An 18931-nucleotide genomic window follows, 5' to 3' on the forward strand; every position below is an offset into this window, starting at 1 on the left:
CCCCCGTCCCTGGGACTCTCCAGGCAAGAACAGGGGAATGGGTTGCCATTTCCTTCTCCAATGCATGAAACTGAAAAGTGCGCTCAGTCGTGTCTGACTCTTAGTGATCCCATGGACTGAAGCCCACCAGGCTCCTCCGCCCATAGGATTTCCCAGGCAAGAGTACTAATGATTCAGTAAAAGTTGAGACAGACTTCTGCAAGATAAAGGAGATAAATAATTGATAGTACAAAACACACACAGACGTCCCTGGTGGTCCAGTGGTAGAAAATCTGCCTTGAGATACAGAGGACATGGGTTTAATTCCTGGTCGGGGAAGTAAAGCTCACATGCACGGAGCAACTAAGCCCCAGAGCCGCAATTAGAGAATCTGCAACAGAAGATCTCAGTGATGCGACTGACACCATATGCAGCTTAAGTATTTTTTTAAAAAAGCTGGAGAAGAAAAATCCACAGTACAAGTAGGGGGCTCAGCTTTAAGGAAGAGAAGGTATTTCTTTTTCTGAGATTGAATGAAATGAGAAAAGTTGAAGTAGAAAACAAGCAGCTGAAGGAGCTCATTTCTGAAAGCCTCTACCCACAAATTATAAATGAAGGTTTGTGACCAGATTAAGTGTAGCAGAATTCTCAGCTTACGAAGAGTGGGAGCATTTAGGAGTAAGGCCTCTGGTGAATGTGAGAGGCAGTCAAGAGAGGTGAGTTGAATCTGACACCTACAGAACAAAAACAAGTGAAAAACTATAAATAGGAAATTGGGCGAATCTGTGTGTGAACATGCGCGTGCGTGAGCTCAGTTGTGTCCGACTCTTTGCAACCCCATGGACTGTAGCCTGCGAGACTCCTCTGTCCATGGAATTTTCCACACAAGAATACTGGAGCAGGTTGCCATTTCCTACTCCAGGTGATGTTCTCCACCCAGGGGACAAACTCATGTCTCTTTCATCTCCTGCATTGTAGGCGGATTCCTTACCACTAGCGCCACCTGAGAAGACACATGATTCTGTGAATTTTCTTCTAGCATTGCCCACCATCTAGTTATAGGAGTAGAAAATCAATTGTTGAAAGAAAAAAGTGGCTACGATAGGTCAAGAGAAATGTGAGAATGCTGGTAAGAAATGGAGATGAAGCAAGAGACTGGAGAAAAGTTACTGGCTTAGAAAAGACTGCAGAAAAGTCATTGGCTTAGAAAAGTGCAGTAAGCTTGGTTTAGTGGGAGAGAATTAAAGGATAAGGAAATTAATTAAAAGGGAGAAATTTATAGTATCAAGAAGCCAGGGTTATATTCCCTAGTGGAAAGAAAAAGAACAGTGAGGTCAGAGTGTTCAATATGGTATCCAACCCCAAGATGGTAACAAAAGAAAGAGCTGAAATACAAATGCAGTGCAATACAGGGTTGGCCAAAAAGTTTGTTCCGGTTTTTGCATTAACATCTTATGGAAAATCCTGAATGAACCCTTTAGCCAGCTCAGTATTAAAACCAATGAAGACAAGACAGGGATTCCCCTGGTGGTCCAGAGGTTAAGAATCCACCTGCCAATGCAGGGGACACAGGGTTGATCCTTGGTCCGGGAAGACTTCACGCGCCCCAGGGTGACTAGGCCTGTGTGCTGTAACTACTGAGCCTGTGCTCTACAGCCTGCGAGTCACAACTACTGATGCCTTCGAGGCTAGAGCCTGAGCTCTGCAACAATGAGAAGCCCACACGTTGCAATGAGAGAAAGCCCATTCACAGCCAAGAATAAAATTTGAAAAAACAATACACTGTCACATTTTAATTTTCTCATCAAAACTGTCAACATTAAGAAATTTACCTGGAATCACATTATTCCCTTAATTTTTTCACACAGAATATTCCATTTACTGTGTAGTTCATCATCCCCTGGATATGTTCTATGTAATATACTTGTTAGCACTGTCGTTTCAATTGGGCAAAACTTATTACCAATAAGACTTGCATTTAACTGGTCACATATTTCCAGCGGCAACCAATGATCAGGTGCTTCAATATTACAGACTTCAATTCTCCCATTCTTGACGTCTATGAATACTTTAATTTCCAAGTGTGACTGTTCATGTAACACAGTGAAGGAAGTATCCACACTGAACTTCGGAGTTTTGCCATATACCCATTCCCAGGTCTGTAGTTCTCTGGCTTTGCTGTTTATTCCAGGAAACACTGTCTCGTCTGTTGGGTTTATTAGGTGAATGTGGTTATCGATTTGATGAGACGCAGCATACTCTGTGGCAACAGCGTTTATCACTACTTCACAGGTCAGAGTGGGATCTTTTTCCATAAGGTTTTTCACGAAGGCAGGTGTGCTGGCAGTGGCATTGCTCCTGATCCCTTGGTAAGGGCTCTTCAGCAAAGATGATAAGAAGGTCCCGTCAGTGCTGCACAGCAAAGTGCAATGGTGATAAGCTGCATTGCGGCCAATCTTGGAAGCTGTTCCTGAGATTTTAAACTGTCCGTCAAGTAAAAGGTCAAACCTTTCAGTAGCCTGCACGTCCAGGTGTGGCTGGACAGCCTTCAGGGCTCTCACAACTAATTTTAGATTCTCCATCCTATCATACTTTTTCTTGGTTGTAAAAAAAGTCAAGTTGATGTTACCCATATCATGGTAGACTGTGCCTCCTCCACTTCTCCTCCGAGCCAGTTTCACACCTTCCTCTCTCATCAGATTCAGGTTACATTCCTGCCAAGGGTTCTGATGCCGACCAGTTACCACAGTGGGAGAATTCCTCCACAAGAAAAGGACTGGCTTACCTTCTAAATTCATATGGTCGTGGATCCAGTCTTCCACAGCCAGATTGTGGTAAACGTCATTGGAAATCGACTGTAAAATGAGTCCACTTTTAACTGTGTTTTTAAAGCCAGCTGCTGGGACCTTGAAATTACAAAGTAACTGGAAGCAGTTCTTCATGGAAAATGGGATTAGCATGCTGTCAAAAATGGAAGACAAATTAATGATCGAGAAAAAGAAAATTAAATTCTATTTTGTAGCTATTGCTTCTTGGTTATTTGATCCAAACTTATCTAAGTATCCAGTCTAGTCCCTTTTCTTGCCTTTTGGCTTTACCATTAGTCTTTAATAAAACTTCTCCAACAGAGTACTCTAAGGAAATAAATCATACAAACCTCAAACTGTTTTAGCTGAAGTGGAATAAGGGCAGAGATTATTCAAATAATAAAGCTGAAAATAATTATGTAATATACTTCAAAGCCAAAAAATTATTAATTCACAGGTAATACACATTCATTGAGAAAAATGAGAAAATACAGACAGGCAAGAAAAAAAAAATCCATAATACCACCACTGGGAGATAATTATAACTAACATGTTGGTGTGTACCCATTTTTTTCTGTGCTGCTGCTGCTAAGTCGCTTCAGTCGTGTCCGACTGTGCGACCCCAGAGACGGCAGCCCACCAGGTTCCCTTGTCCCTGGGATTCTCCAGGCAAGAACACTGGAGGGGGTTGCCATTTCCTTCTCCAATGCATGAAAGTGAAAAGTCAAAAGGAAGTCGCTCAGTCGTGTCCAACTCTTAGTGACCCCATGGACTGCAGCCCACCAGGCTCCTCCATCCATGGGATTTTCCAGGCAAGAGTACGGGACTGGGGTGCCATTGCCTTCTCCGTTTTTCTGTGCATGTGTAAATCCACACACACTTCCCCACCAGAAGTGTAACCAAACTGTTATTTAATTCAGCGTTAAACCAACTTTTACATCAGTCTTAATGTGTAATATTTCATTGTCAAATACCACCACCTTTTACTCAACCAATCTCTTAGTTTGTAAGTTTAGGTTGTTTCTAGTTCTGTGTTATCAACAATGAACATCAGTGTAGAAAGATTTATGTCTTTATAATACTTGAAATGTAATTTCTATTTGACTGTGAGATACATGATTTACTGGCAGTCTGTTTTATTTTGATCCATATTAAATTAGGATGGATCCTCCTGAGGTCAGAGAGGTCAGAGTAGGAAGGTTATGTAGAAAGGTTAGGAACAATTTTATTATGTTTCGACACTCCACACATTATTTGTTAGGAGTGCTGATTAAAAGAGTGAAAATACTAGCTATAATAATGAAGTATTCTGACTAGCTATGATTGTAAAGAAATCATTTAATTCCATTCCTTAGAATGGTTATAATTTTCTTCTAGGTTAAAGGCCTGGGATGGACTGGGGTACTAAAATCCATAACTAGGCCAAATTATTTTGTAGTTACATCCTGGAGGAATAATGTCTATAGTAGAGTCATATTTTCATCACTCTTGCTATACCTTGATACTACAGAAGGCGGAACCAATGTACACTCTATCTAGAAAGGTTAGGAGAGGTTTAACAGAGAAAGGGATACCTGAACTGAGTCTCCACATCTGATGCTTTCTACCACGTTGAAGGGAGTAGCATATTCCAGGCAAACAGAGAGTCCTCCAACAGTAAGAGGGCCTTGGGGACTCTCCCCATGGAGTTCCACTACCAGCCTTGCAGTTCCACTGAAATCTGTGGCTGTGCTGACACGATCCCATCTCTTAGCACTTAACTTATCCAGAGTCTCCGGACGGCCGTGTGCCTGTCTGATTTCGGCTTTTTGGCTCTCGAAGGGCGCGCCAAGGGCTGGCACCCAACATGCCTAACTTGGGACACTCCTGTGTTGAGGATGAACCGGTCCTAACCGTAAAGCCAGGTCCTCCCAAACTCTAAGCGCACACCGCGGGGCCTGCTGCACCCCGGGATCGGAGGTGTCCGACCGCTGCCAGTGCCCGGGGCCCACGCTGCCATCCTGCACCCGCCGCGCCTCCGGCTTCACACACCTGCTACTTCCGGTCGCGCCCACGCCGCGCGCAGGACCGTGTGCGAGGTACGCGTGCGACCCGAAGACCAGCCAGCCGCGCATGCGGCCGCTCTGCCAGCTGCCCAGGCCGGCGTGGGGCGGAGCACCGGAAGCGGCGGGAGGGGGCGTGGCTGAGGGTTTCCGGTGGGAGGGGGAATCCTGCGGTGCCCTCTCCTTGACGCCAAGCCGCATCGGAAACAGGGACGCCAGTCCCTTTCTAATAATAGCAGTCATTATAGTAGTATCGAAAGTCCTAGAGCCCCAGGCCAGATGGAGGCTCCCCGCGGGACAGCCCAGAGCCGGCCCAGGGGGTGGAGGGGGTGTCAGCAGGACGCAGGTAGGCGCGGGGCCGAGTCAGGCTGGAGGGGGCCGGCCAGGTACCCAGAGTAGTCGGGTCGCATGCTCTTCAATGAACATTTATCCAAGCATTGTGCTGAGCTTTGCGCGTCTCATAGTTCAAAGGGCAGGCAAGCAACTCCAGTTGGAAGGGGACGAAACTAAAATCCGTTTTAAAAGACAAATGGCATTTAAAGGAATAAACGCTACTATTCCCAATACAGAGATGGTAACAGGTAGGAAGGAGAGAGCCGGAAAACAAACACACCGAGGGCCATGAACGTCCCCATTCAGGATATCCCTCAATGCAGTTGGCAAGAACATCCTTGTGGGGCTTAGCCATATGGGGAATTCCCCCAGCAGGTAAAGTTCTAGGTAACTATAGCGGCATTAAACTGCCTCAAACGCCAGTGGCTTAATGCGACGATTTATTATTTCTATCATGCGAAGAGTTGACTCATTGGAAAAGACTCTGATGCTGGGAGGGATTAGGGGCAGGAGGAGAAGGGGACGACAGGAGGATGAGATGGCTGGATAGCATCACCGACTGGATGGACATGAATTTGAGTAAACTCCGGGAGTTGGTGATGGACAGGGAGGCCTGGCGTGCTGCGATTCATGGGGTTGCAAGGACACGACTGAGCGACTGAACTGAACTGAACCGAACATTTATATGGGCAAGGCTTGCTTGGGTGGCTTCAGTGAGCATTCGGCACAGGTTGGCTGAGCCGAGAGCTCCACACCCTTATTCACACATCTTATTCACATCCTCGGCAGCTGGTGCTTGCTGGCTGCTGGTGCACTTCCATTCAGGCATAGCCTTCGATGTAGTATGTCGGCCACATTCTGTTGGCCAAAGCACCAGCAAAGACAACCCAGAGTTAAGAGGTGGAGTAATGGACCCCTCCTCTTGATGAGAGGAGCCCAAAGAATTCGTCTTCCTTTTTCAGTCTTGGACAGAAATCATCAGTCTCTCCTTCGAATAGAAACCATCGAGACCTGAATTTTGGAGTGAGAATCATCCAGAATTCAACAGTTAGGTGGTGCAGATACCCCGACCAGGGCTTCATTTAAAGCTACAATAAAGACACAATGGCTCCTCATTTATGTTACCCTTTTGATTGAAGTTAGTCTGAGTAATTAGTCTTTCTTGGATTATGCAGGTGGGAATGGATTCTGTGCAAAATTAGTCCCAGTAGAAGTTTTCCTAGTTATCATTAAAGATAGCCACACAATTGTGTTGCCCTTTGCTTATATTGTTGTTTAGTTGCTAAGTCATGTCCAACTCTTTGGAACCTTATAGACTATCCCACCAGGCTTCTCTGTCCCTGGGATTTCCCAGGCAAGAATACTGGAGTAGGTTACCATTTCCTTCTCTAGGGGATCTTCTCAACCCATGATCTTCTCAATTCATGTTGCTAGATCCAGTGAACTTTCAGTCTGCATTTACCCTTTCAGTTGGCTGCCCCCACCTTAAAGACTGGTGGACAGTCTTGACATTATCCTGTCTTGGTTTTCCACCAGCCTGTCAACTCTTCCATCCCCTCTGCGAGCTCCCCCGGCACTGGCCAGCTTCTGAATGTTGTAGTTGCTTTATCTCACACTCTACATTCACCCTAAGCAACCTCATTCATTCCCATAACTTTAGACACCACTCTGTATACAACTTTCAAATTGGTATTTTTCATTCCGTACACATAGAACTGCCTGCCTTGGAAACTGGTATGTCCAAAACCCGTGCTCCTCAGCTCACTCTTTCTCCTAGAGAACCTTCAAGCATCTAGCCATTTTTTTTTTTAAACTAGAAACCCTTTCTTTCCTCCACTTTCAGACCATCATGATGTCCTGCCAAACTTCACCTAAACTCTGTCCCCTTGGCCATCATCTCACTTGGACAATCGTGTCCTTGCAAAAACTGTAAATGTCACCTCTTCAGATAATCTTTCCTAGCTCCCACAGTTAAAAATCAAGTTTAAAAAAATAAAAATCAAGTGTATGTTATGTCTCCTGTCAGTTTGACCGTTTAACTTTTTCTTCATGACACATCACAATTTGTATCTTATATAATTAGTCTGATGTTCTCCTGGTAGACAGCATTACAAAGGTGTTATTATTGTTTCAGTCATTCATTCATGTCCAACTCTTTGCAACCCTATGGACTGTAGCCCATCAGGCTCCTCTGTCCATGGAATTCTTCAGGCAAGAATACTGGAGTAGGTTGCCATTTCCTCCTCCAGGGGATGTTCATGACTCAGGGATCGAACCTGCAATTCCTGCATTGGCAGGTGGATTCAATACCATCTGAGTCACCAGGGAATCCCACCAAAGAAGGCAGTTGCTGTTTTATTCACAGTTCTATCCCAAGCACCAAGCACAGTGGCAGGTTAGGTGAACAAATAATTTGTGTATTTTTGTGTCTCCCAAAGAATTATGTTCTATAAATGATAAAGAGTGTCATCTTATTGGCTTACATCCTTTTCAATGGTTTTAAACTACAAAAACATCTGTTTAATTTTTCTCTGATTAACAGAATATTTTTTCCCCTAAAAGATTACTTTTCCTCTTTAGTATGCCTTTTTCCTTTATCAATATTAAGGATATTACTCAACTGGACATTAGAGATCACCATTAAATATTAAAGTATAGGAAAATGTTCAAAACATACATAGTAGAAATATTTACAGGTCACTATCTGTCCAGACACAAGTGGTTTTTAATTTCAGCTAACATTATTTGGGACAATAAATGTATATATAAACATATTTATGTATAGTGAAAGTGAAGTCGCTCAGTTGTGTCCGACTCTTTGCGACCCCATGGACTGTAGCCTACCAGGCTCCTCTGTCCATGGGATTTTCCAGGCAATAGTACTGGAGTGGATTGCCATTTCCTTCTCCAATATTTATGTATATGTATATATAAACATATATATATGTTTGTCATCCTTACTGAAACATCTAGTAGTTTGAAACAACTGCTGCTGCTGCTAAGTCACTTCAGTCGTGGCCGACTCTGTGTGACCCCATAGACGGCAGCCCACCAGGCTCCGCCATCCCTGGGATTCTCTAGGCAAGAACACTGGAGTGGGTTGCCATTTCCTTCTCCAATGCATGAAAGTGGAAAGTGAAAATTGAAAGTGAAGTTGCTCAGTCGTGTCCGACTCTTAGCGACCCCATGGACTGTAGCCTACCAGGCTCCTCCGTCCATGGGATTTTCCAGGCAAGAGTACTGGAGTGGGTTGCCATTGCCTTCTCCAATGCATGAAAGTTTGAAACAGCAGTATTATACATATATATGCATATATGTTTATATACATATATGTTTATATAAAAACATATATATAGTTTTTTAAACAACTAGGCTGTTTTCTTATATCAAATATTGGTGGCATAAAATGGTAACATCTGCAAGATAAATTATTACATTTAGAAAAACTTTTGTGAACTCTGAAATGAATTCTGTGTGGGTTAAAAAAAAAAGTTTAAAAGGATGATGTGAAATGTGAAATGCCTCTTTAGCTACCAGTGATTTTTAACAGAACAGAAATGCAAAAATGCAGGAAGATAAAGTACTCTAAAGCAAAATCTCCAGCTGGAAATCCAACATATAAAAGCAATACACCAGAAATAATGGGAAATACTGATATTAAACTGGGCACTGTTTTTTGAGTTTTGATCACTTGTTAGAGAAATACACTAGAATTAAAATGTTTTGGTGACATTTAAATACCCTTAGACAAAACCTCTGATTTTTGACAAGGATAGAGAGTAATGTGAGAGAAATCTTGAATTTGAATTTTGGAACGTTTCTTCTCTAAAGCAACTTTTTTTGAATATGTATCATCAAAAGCTGCAATCTACATTGATTCATAAACAGTAAAAAATAAGTGATCATCTTCCTTCATTTTGTTAGGTTTTCCTAATAAGGTAAGGCTCTCATTCATCAGGCCTTCTTAGTCAAAAGCCATTTTTGGTTTCTTTAGTAACATACAGAATAACTTCATTCAACGTCTGTCATTTCTATCCCATCACTTTCTTTAACACACATCACTGGACCCAAGGCTTTCTCTGAAAGATATCCTGTGCCAGTGTCTTTGCTCCTTGTAAAGGCTTCTTGATTTGTGTCTTCTAATCTTATTTTCTTGGTGTTTTGAAATAACTGAGTCACGGGCTCCAATTTGCTTTTCTCTGTCCTTTGCATTAATTGATCACCCACTTTTGAATCCATATGCAAAGCAGAAACCTGAGTAGCGGATTTACTTAGGGAAAACCCCATTGGGACAGCTGAATAAGATTGCTGGCACCTCTTAAATCAGTGGACACCTTTCTTCCTTGATTGCTTGAGGGAAACACTGTAACAAAGGAATACAATGGGAATTTCAACTAACTTCAGGCAATGTTTGTTGTAATGGAATGTCATGGTGACCCCGCCAAAAATACACAGTAAAATTGCCTTCTGTCCCTCAGTGTTTCCGTTTTCTTTGTGGGAGGTTTGCAGGCTCTATAGGTTCTCTGAGACTTCTTTTTTTTTTTTTTTAAGGAATTCACCAGATGCTCTGTTTCATCTCCTGGCAGAAAAACTACAGAACTTCTCTACTTAGTCCTATCATTCTTGTTACAAAGAAGTTTTAATTTATTATTATTGGATTAAAGAAATTATTACTGAAGGCAAAACACTGCTGAAAAAGAATTAAAGATGCTGAACAATGGATCTTATGAAAATTTACAAATTTTGTGTGTTGATAAAACACTTAAGAGAGAAGTAGAAGGGCAAATCAATGGGAGAAAATATCTGCAAATCATATATATGATAAAAGACTAAAACCCAGACTATATAGAGGACTAAAACTCAGCAACAACAAAATAACCCAACTCAAAGCTGAGCAAAGGACTAAAATGGACATTTCTCCAGAGACGATAGATGAATGGCCAAAATGGCCAATGATAACATGAAAAGATGTTCACCATCACTAATAATTAGGGAAATGCAAAACACAATTACCAGTTAGATACTGCCTCATACCTATTAGGTAACTATTTTTTAAAAAAGAGAAAATAACAAGTGTTGTTGAGGATGTGGAGAAATTTCAGTCTTTATGCACTAATGGTAGGAATGTACAATTGGTACAGCTGCTGTGGAAAAGTTTGACAGTTCCTCAAAAAATTAAACACAGAGTTACCATATGATCTGGCAAACCAACTTCTGGGCCTTTAAGAAGTATTTGTACACCTATGTTCAACACAGCGTTATTCAAAATAGCTAAAAAGTGGAAGCAACTCAAGTGTCCATTGATAGATCATGGGTAAGCAAGATATGATATATATATATGTATGTATATATATATATATATATATATGTGGTAAGATACTCAGCATTAAAAAAGGAAGAAATTCTGCAATATGCTAACGTATGATGAATCAGCAGATTATTCTAGATGAAATAATTCGGTCACAAAAAGGCAAATGCTGTTTAGCTCCACTTATGTGAAGGATCTAGATATCGAATCAAAGAAACAGAAAGTAGAATAGTGGTTGCCATGGGGAGTTGTTTAAGGGGTAGAGAGTTTCAATTTTACAAGATGAAGAGAGTTCTGGAGATGAATGGTGGTGATGACAGCACAGCATTACGAATGTATTTAATACACTGAACTATACACCTAAGAATGGCCAAGATGCTACATTTTATGTCATGTGTATTCTACCATAATACAAAAAAGTAAATGAGAAAAGCCTCCAAGAAAGATACAGAACTTTTTATTATGAATGCCCAACTGAAGAGAGATGTCATGCAATGTTAAGGAAAGAGCTTAAAAAGGTTGTAAAAGGAGGGGGGGTCCACTGAGGTATTGCCTCAATAATAGTGTCAAATTAGCCCTAAATAAAGACCACTTTCAGAGAAGGCAATGGCACCCCACTCTAGTACTTTTGCCTGGAAAATCCCATGGACAGAGGAGCCTGGTAGGCTGCAGTCCATGGGATCGCTAAGAGTCAGACACGACTGAGCGACTTCACTTTCACTTTTCACTTTCATGCATTGTAGAAGGAAACGGCAACCCACTCCAGTGTTCTTGCCTGGAGAATCCCAGGGACGGCGGAGGCTGGTGGCTGCCGTCTATGGGGTCGCACAGAGTCGAACACGACTGAAGCGACTTAGCAGCAGCAAAGACCACTTTGGACCTAATAAAGCTTAAGCTTCTAAAGCAGGTCTGTCCAATAGGACTTTCTATAGTGATAGAAATATCCTTTATGTGTTGTCTAGTATAGTGGCCACTAGTCACATGTGGATGTTGGCAGGTGAGAATTTTACTGAACCACCAATGAAAGCTAGATATCGGAATTTGAAATGTACAAAGCACAAATGAGGGACTAAATTTAAAATTTTATTTCATTTTAATAACATAAATTCAAATGGCCACATGAAGCTAGTGGTTACTATCTTCAACAGGGCAGTTCTAAAGGATTTAATTGTTTTCAAGTAAACTCACTGCATTTCAGAATAAAACCTACACGTATTTAGAGGAAAACCAAAACCTCCAGCACCAACAATGTCAAATCTGCAACATCTGGCAGCCAAGAAAAATTTGTGTGTGCTCAGTTGCTAAGTTGTGTCTGATTTTTGGACAGTGGACTGTAGCCTGCCAGTCTCCTCTGTCCATGGGATTCTCCAGGCACAAATACTGGAGTGGGTTGCCATGCCCTCTTCTAGGGGATCTTCCTGACCCAGGGATGTAACCCTTGTCTCCTGCATCTCTTGCACTGGCAGGCAGATTCTTCACTCTGAGCCACCTGGAAAGCTCAATAAAAACTTGTTGTTTGGTCTCTAAGTCGTGTCTGACTCCTTGTGACCCCATGAACTTACCAGGCATGAAAAGAAGCAGAAGAATGTGACTCATAACTAGGAGGAAAAAATAAGTTAGTAGAAACAATCCCATTGGGATTTCCCTGATGGCTCAGCAGTAAAGAATCCACCTGCTAATACAGAAGACATGGGTTTGATCCCTGGGATGGGAAGATCCCCTGGAGGAGGAAACGGCAACCCACTCCAGTATTCCTGCATGGGAAAACGCATGGACAGAGGAGCCTGGTGGGCCACAGTCCATAGGACGCAAAGAGTAGGACACGACTTAGCGACTATAAGGAAAACAAAGGTAGCGTATGTAAATCCTCAAACTCTTCAACTTTTTTCCCTAGAGGAGGCACCTTCCTATCTCCTGTGATAATGATCACCTTCACCCCACAAGCCTTCAACATCATCAGAAAGTTTTGAGGTTTGTTCATTTTTCTCTATTTTTTTCAATTAATGCTAGATAGATCATGAGAATATTTTATTCACAATAATCTTAGTATCTTAAGAGGAAATGAGAATACTTTGTTTTCCCTAAAATAACATTTTAGGATGGTCTTTGAGAGCTCATGCTTCTAGTAACTTATTTTATCAGTTAGGTACAATTATATTTCACAGAAAATGTATCTTCTGCGACTTCTGCTTTTACCTAAAACAACTGGGACATGATTTAATTTGTTAGTATCTAGCTATACTTATAAAGTTATGATATGCAACAAAATGAGAAAATGTACTGGCACAAATAATGATAAAAATCAAAGCAGAGATGGGAAAACCATATGGCACATATTAAATGCATTTTTATGAAATCTGTTCTAACACAAAATTGATTTATGTCAATAATACATCGTGGGCAAAAAAATGAGTACTCAGTTGGCAAAAACAAGAATAGTTTGTCTCTTCAAATATGAGATTACATTTGAAATGGACAGACGAATACTATATCAAGATCATCAGAGAACAGCTATAAAAACCTAGTTTATCTATTTCATCTGTGGAAAAGACAGGGAGATAAAGCCAATATTAGAGTTCAGAACCCTTGAGTTATATAAGAAAAGTGGAATATGTTAAACATTCACTGAGTTCATTCGCTCAATCGTGTCTGACTCTTTGCGACCCCATGAATCGCAGCACGCCAGGCCTTCCTGTCCATCAGCAACTCCTGGAATTTAATCAACTCACGTCCATCGAGTCAGTGATGCCATCCAGCCATCTCATCCTCAGTCGTTCCCTTCTCCTCCTGCCCCCAATCCCTCCGAGCATCAGAGTCTCTTCCAATGAGTCAACTCTTCGCATGAGGTGGCCAAAGTATTGGAGTTTCAGCTTCAGCATCAGTCCTTCCAATGAACACCCAGGATTGACCTCCTTTAGAATGGACAGGTTGAACCTCCTTGCAGTCCAAGGGACTCTCAAGAGTCTTCTCCAACACCACAGTTGAAAAGCATCAATTCTTCAGCATTCAGCTTTCTTCACAGTCCAACTCTCACATCCATACATGACTGCTGGAAAAACCATAGCCTTGACTAGACAGACCTTTGTTGCCAAAGTAATGTCTGTGCTTTTGAATATGCTATCTAGGTTGCTCATAACTTTCCTTCCAAGGAGTAAGTGTCTTTTAATTTCATGGGTGCAATCACCATCTGCAGTGATTTTGGAGCCCCCCAAAATAAAAGTCTGACACTGTTTCCACTGTTTCTCCATCTATTTCCCATGAAGTGATGGGACCAGATGCCATGATCTTAGTTTTCTGAATGTTGAGCTTTAGGCCAAATTTTTCACTCTCCTCTTTCACTTTCATCAAGAGGCTTTTTAGTTCTTCTTCACTTTCTGCCGTAAGGGTGGTGTCATCTGCATATCTGAGGTTATTTGATATTTCTCCCAGCAATCCTGATTCCAGCTTGTGCTTCTTCCAGCCCAGCGTTTCTCATGATGTCCTCTGCATATAAGTTAAATAAGCAAGATGACAATATACAGCCTTGACGTACTCCTTTTCCTATTTGGAACCAGTCTCTTGTTCCATGTCCAGTTCTAACTGTTGCTTCCTGATCTGCATACAGGTTTCTCAAGAGGCAAGTCAGGTGGTCTGGTACTCCCATCTCTTTCAGAATTTTCCACAGTTTATTGTGATCCACACAGTTAAAGGCTTTGGCATAGTCAAAAAAGCAGAAATAGATGTTTTTCTGGAACTCTCTTGCTTTTGCCATGATCCAGTGGATGTTGGCAATTTGATCTCTGGCTCCTCTGCCTTTTCTAAAGCCAGCTTAAACATCTGGAAGTTCACGTATTGCTAAAGCCTGGCTTGGAGAATTTTGAGCATTACTTCACTAGCGTGTGAGATGAGTGCAATCGTGCGGTAGTTTGAGCATTTTTGGCATTGCCTTTCTTTGGGATTGGAATGAAAACTGACCTTTTACAGTCCTGGGCCACTGCTGAGTTTTCCAAATTTGCTGGCATATTGAGTGCAGTACTTTCACAGCATCATCTTTTAGAATTTGAAATAGCTCCACTGGAATGCCATCACCTCCACTAGCTTTGTTCGTAGTGATGCTTTCTAAGGCCCACTTGACTTCACACTCCAGGATGTCTGGTGCTAGGTGAGTGATCATACCAACGTGATTATCTTGGTCGTGAAGACCTTTTTTGTACAGTTCTTCTGTGTATTCTTGCCACCTCTTCTTAATATCTTCTGCTTCTGTTAGGTCCATACTATTTCTGTCTTTTATCGAGCCCATCTTTGCATGAAATATTCCCTTGGTATCTCTAATTTTCTTGAAGAGATCTCTAGTCTTTCCCATTCTGTTGTTTTCCTCTATTTCTTTGCACTGATCGCTGAGGAAGGCTTTCTCTCCTTGCTATTCTTTGGAACTCTGCATTCAGATGCTTATATCTTTCCTTTTCTCCTTTGCTTTTTGCTTCTCTTCTTTTCACAGCTATTTGTAAGGCCTCCTCAGACAGCCATTTTGCTTTTTTGTATTTCTTTTCCATGGGGGTGGTCTTGATCCCTGTCTTCTGTACAGTGTCACAAACCTCCATCCATAGTTTATCAGGCACTCTGTCTATCAGATCTATTCCCTTAAATCTATTTCTCACTTCCACTGTACAATCATAAGGGATTTGATTTAGGTCATACCTGAATGGTCTAGTGGTTTTCCCTACTTTCTTCAATTTGAGTCTAAATTTGGCAATAAGGAGTTCATGATCTGAGCCACAGTCAGCTCCCAGTCTTGTTTTTGCTGACTGTATAGAGCTACCCATGACCAAGGTAAGAGAAACCCAAGTAAGATGGTAGGTGTTGCAAGAGGGCATCAGAGGGCAGACACACTGAAATCATAATCACAGAAAACTAGGCAATCTGATCACACAGACCATAGCCTTGTCCAAGTCAATGAAACTAAGCCATGCCGTGTGGGGCCACCCAAGACAGAGGGATCATGGTGGAGAAGTCTGACAGAATGTTGAGAAGAGAAGGGAATGGCAAACTGGAGAAGGTAATGGCAAACCACTTCAGTATTCTTGCCTTGAGAACCCCATGAACAGTATAAATGATAGGATACTGAAAGAGGAACTCCCCAGGTCGGTAGGTGCCCTATATGCTACTGGAGATCAGTGGAGAAATAACTTCAGAAAGAATGAAGGGATGGAGCCAAAGCAAAAACAATACCCAGTTGTGGATGTGACTGGTGATAGAAGCAAGGTCCGATGCTGTAAAGAGCAATATTGCATAGGAACCTGGAATGTTAGGTCCACAAATCAAGGCAAACTAGAAGTGGTCAAACAGGAGATAGCAAGAAACATCGACATTCTAGGAATCAGTGAACTAAGATGGACTGGAATGGGTGAATTTAACTCAGATGACCATTATATCTACTATTGTGGACAGGAATCCCTCAGAAGAAATGGAGTAGTCATCATGGTCAACAGAAGAGCCTGACATTCAGCACTTGGATGCAATCTCAAAAACGAAAGAATGATCTTTGTTCGTTTCCAAGGCAAACCATTCAATATCATGGTAATCCAAGCCTATGACTCAACCAGTAACGCGGAAGAAGCTGAAGTTGAATGGTTCTATGAAGACCTACAAGACTTTTTAGAACTAACACCCGAAAAAGATGTCCTTTTCATTATAGGGGACTGGAATGCAAAAGTAGAAGTCAAAAAACACCTGGAGGCAAATTTGGCCTTGGAATACGGAAGGAAGCAGGGCAAAGGCTAACAGAGTTTTGCCAAGAGAATGCACTGGTTATAACAAACACCCTCTTCCAACAACACAAGAGAACACTCTACGTATGGACATCACCAGATGGTCAGCACCGAAATCAGATTATTATATTCTTTGCCACCAAAGATGTTAAACATTAAGAAATGCTAAGAAGACTAAACATTTCTTTTCCAGTTGGCAGAATAATGCAATTTTCATTCTTTTTCACTAAAAAGCTCCTTTCTTCACTTTTAGCTAATATGGTCAACATTAACATAGTTGGATGGCCAAAAATAATATTATACCTGGTTGAGTTAAATGAGTGTTCCAAGACTGAAAGCTCCTAATAGAAGACAAGTTTAAACTGTATTAAATAGGAAAAGAATCGATACAGTATTAAATATCAAGTGAGATACTGTACCCTTTCGTTTTTTGTTTGTTAACCGTGATCAGTTTTTTGGGGGGACTTGGAGAAGGCCTGGCTTGTGGAGAAGGTATCCAGGTCAGGAATCTGCACTGTCACTTTTCTCTCTCTGTCATTCCCATTTTCAACTCAGACTGGATGGTACAGGGCGGTCAGGGCTCCCCAGATTGTGCAGGCTGCGGGCGCTCACCCCAACAGGCCGGCTCTGTCTCGCGGGGCTGCAGCAGCAGAACCTCATCAAAGGAGGCTCCCCGCACAGCAGCCCCTCACCGTGGCTGGAGAGCGCACCACCCTCCCAGCGCCCAAAAGCAACTCTGCGGAGTAACTAATTCACTGATCTGTCCAGAATGGCGACCGATCCCTGGGAAAATAGCACACAAAAGCGGCAGTAAAGCAGCAGGTATCCCAGAGTTAAGGGGAAGACAGCCAGAGGAAAAAAAAAAAAAAAGAGCTCTGCGCATGCGTACTCTACTCAGTTAAGGCGGCCACCCTCAGGAAGTAGGGAAAAAGTCTTGGAAAAGTGGGTGGAGACTGGTTACTAGGAGACGGGACGCTCTGGAGGGTCGTCTAGGCGCTGCGTGGGCTTGCGCCTGCGCGGCGCGGATGGACCAGGAAGAAGCCTTTCCAGGGCGCCCTGTAAGGCAGACAGGCGGACGTACGCGACGCTACGTGCGTGTGTGCGCGCGCACGGCTTGTAGTCCCCGCGAGAGAGAGGGTCGAGCCAGGTACGCGTGCGCACAGGGACTTGGGGCGCGCGGGACGGAAGCGGAGTGAAGGCGCCGGGGAGGTGGAGGACGAGCCCCCTCAGGTACAGAGCGTGAGGGCGGGGCCGACGGCGACGCCGGCCGGTGCTAACCGCCCCCGCCTCCTTCCCGCCGGGTCCCGCCTCCCTCCTGCCCGGTCCCGCCTCTCCCCTGTCCGGTCCCGCCTCCCACCGCCCCCGCGGGGAGGGGCCAAGTCGATTTGGGGCGGGAAGGGAGGAGGGGGCGGAGGATGGAGACCTTGAGGGGTTCTGGATCCCAGGCGGAGACCGAGTCCTGGTAGTCGCCGGGATGATCTCCGGGGAGGACGACGGGCCAAAAAGCCCGGGGAGGGACCCACCGCCCCAGGTAGAAGCACGGGGATGCGCCGGGTTGGGGTAAAGCATCTCCTGGGTCAGCAGGCCTTTGAGAGGGCAGCTGCAGGAGGCGGCTATGGCGGGAATTAGGGTCTGTGGGCGACCCCTGAGGTGGATTTCGGCTGCTGGCGCCGCCGTGAGGGGCGGTAGCAGGCAGAGCTGCGGTCCAGGGAAACTCTCCTGGAACAAACTTTGCGCGTGTTGTCGTTTCTCGGGAGCTTAGGGTTGAGTTTATGTTCCTATGGTGACCGCTTCGCTTCCCGCCGCAGCTTTCGGCTTGGTTGTTGGGGGACTGTTCTGTTTAGAAACGCTCTGGAGTGGCGCTGAGGAATTTGGAAGTCAGAGATTTGGGGGTTCAACCAGGGTCTGCGTGATTTCCCAGCTTCTCATTTCTGAGCCACTTTATAGTCTTTGGGAAGAAAGGGCCGAGATTACGTAGGCATTTGCACGAAAAATCTCGTATAATTACAGTAGAAATTATACACAAGAAAGGCAGGGTAAGCTGGCTTTCCTTTGAAAAAGTGTTTGAGATTTAAACTGAATAACTTTGCTGCGATCATGGACAGGATACCTAAACACGCAAAGGAATACACTTTTTTTATTCTGTAAGTAAAGTCAAGGAGAGGGATTTCAGGAAACATTGCGTAGATGACAGTATCTCTGTGTTTGTTTTCCTTCTTCCAGTCTAGGTCATTATATCTCAGGATATTCGTTGTTTTAAATTTCCTCTAGTGGTTTTCAGAATTTCAAATCAACTTTTTTCTTTAACCCGTAAGGAAATAAATAGAATAATAATCGAGTTGAAATTATAAGAAAACAGATTAATTGTAACTATGAACTAATAGTAATAACGAATCTATTACAGTTTCAGTTCAGTTCAGTCGCTCAGTCGTGTCCGACTCTTTGCGACCCCATTAATCGCGGCAGCACGCCAGGCCTCCCTGTCCATCACCAACTCCCGAAGTTCACCCAAACTCATGTCCATCGAGTCGGTGATGCCATCCAGCCATCTCATCCTCTGTCGTCCCCTTCTCCTCCTGCCCCCAATCCCTCCTAGCATTAGAGTGTTTTCCAATGAGTCAACTCTTCGCATGAGGTGCCCTTTAGGACATAACTAATCTATTATAGTTTAGGACAGGGATGCCTGTTGTGCTACTGTTCATGGGGTTTCAAAGA

At 43.2% G+C, this 18931-nt stretch overlaps 3 protein-coding genes and 1 long non-coding RNA gene across 12 annotated transcripts in view; 2 read left to right on the plus strand and 2 right to left on the minus strand.

Annotated features, from left to right (window-relative positions):
- Window positions 1-1739: 1739 nt before the first annotated feature.
- Window positions 1740-5054, minus strand: LIPT1 (lipoyltransferase 1). 2 transcript variants are annotated; one of them, XM_069583858.1, is made up of 2 exons: window positions 4818-5054; window positions 1740-2940 (listed from the first exon to the last, which is right to left on the minus strand). In XM_069583858.1, exons 1-2 carry the CDS (start codon window positions 5027-5029, stop codon window positions 1818-1820), a joined length of 1335 nt encoding a protein of 444 aa, XP_069439959.1. In that variant the 5' UTR covers window positions 5030-5054; the 3' UTR covers window positions 1740-1817. The 2 variants fall into 2 exon arrangements, with proteins under 2 accessions (XP_069439959.1, XP_069439960.1); XM_069583859.1 differs by having other exon boundaries at window positions 4361-4954.
- On the plus strand, window positions 4999-9888 carry LOC138437133 (uncharacterized). Its single transcript, XR_011255788.1, has 2 exons — window positions 4999-5174; window positions 9713-9888. It is a non-coding gene; the product is annotated as an uncharacterized lncRNA (long non-coding RNA).
- On the minus strand, window positions 9173-9448 carry C3H2orf15 (chromosome 3 C2orf15 homolog). The gene has a single exon (XM_069586357.1). The coding sequence runs from the start codon at window positions 9446-9448 to the stop codon at window positions 9173-9175; it is 276 nt and encodes a 91-aa protein (XP_069442458.1).
- A 7393-nt stretch (window positions 9889-17281) lies between the features above and the next one.
- TSGA10 (testis specific 10) overlaps window positions 17282-18931 on the plus strand; it is a 96070-nt gene continuing 94420 nt past the window's right edge. For 4 of the 8 annotated variants that reach the window (XR_011255789.1, XM_069583861.1, XM_069583865.1 and 1 more), the window contains exon 1: window positions 17619-17747. Coding sequence is in view for 2 of the 8 variants with exons in the window: in XM_069583863.1 (XP_069439964.1) it covers window positions 17691-17747 (57 nt within the window). In the remaining 6 variants the exon portion in view is untranslated. Of the gene's footprint in view, window positions 17447-17593; window positions 17748-18931 lie in introns of those variants that run through there. The other 4 variants (XM_069583863.1, XM_069583866.1, XM_069583867.1 and 1 more) reach the window with 3 other exon arrangements.

The sequence above is a fragment of the Ovis canadensis genome, chromosome 3 (assembly GCF_042477335.2).
Source record: "Ovis canadensis isolate MfBH-ARS-UI-01 breed Bighorn chromosome 3, ARS-UI_OviCan_v2, whole genome shotgun sequence".
In the NCBI taxonomy this organism is placed as follows: Eukaryota; Metazoa; Chordata; class Mammalia; order Artiodactyla; family Bovidae; genus Ovis; species Ovis canadensis.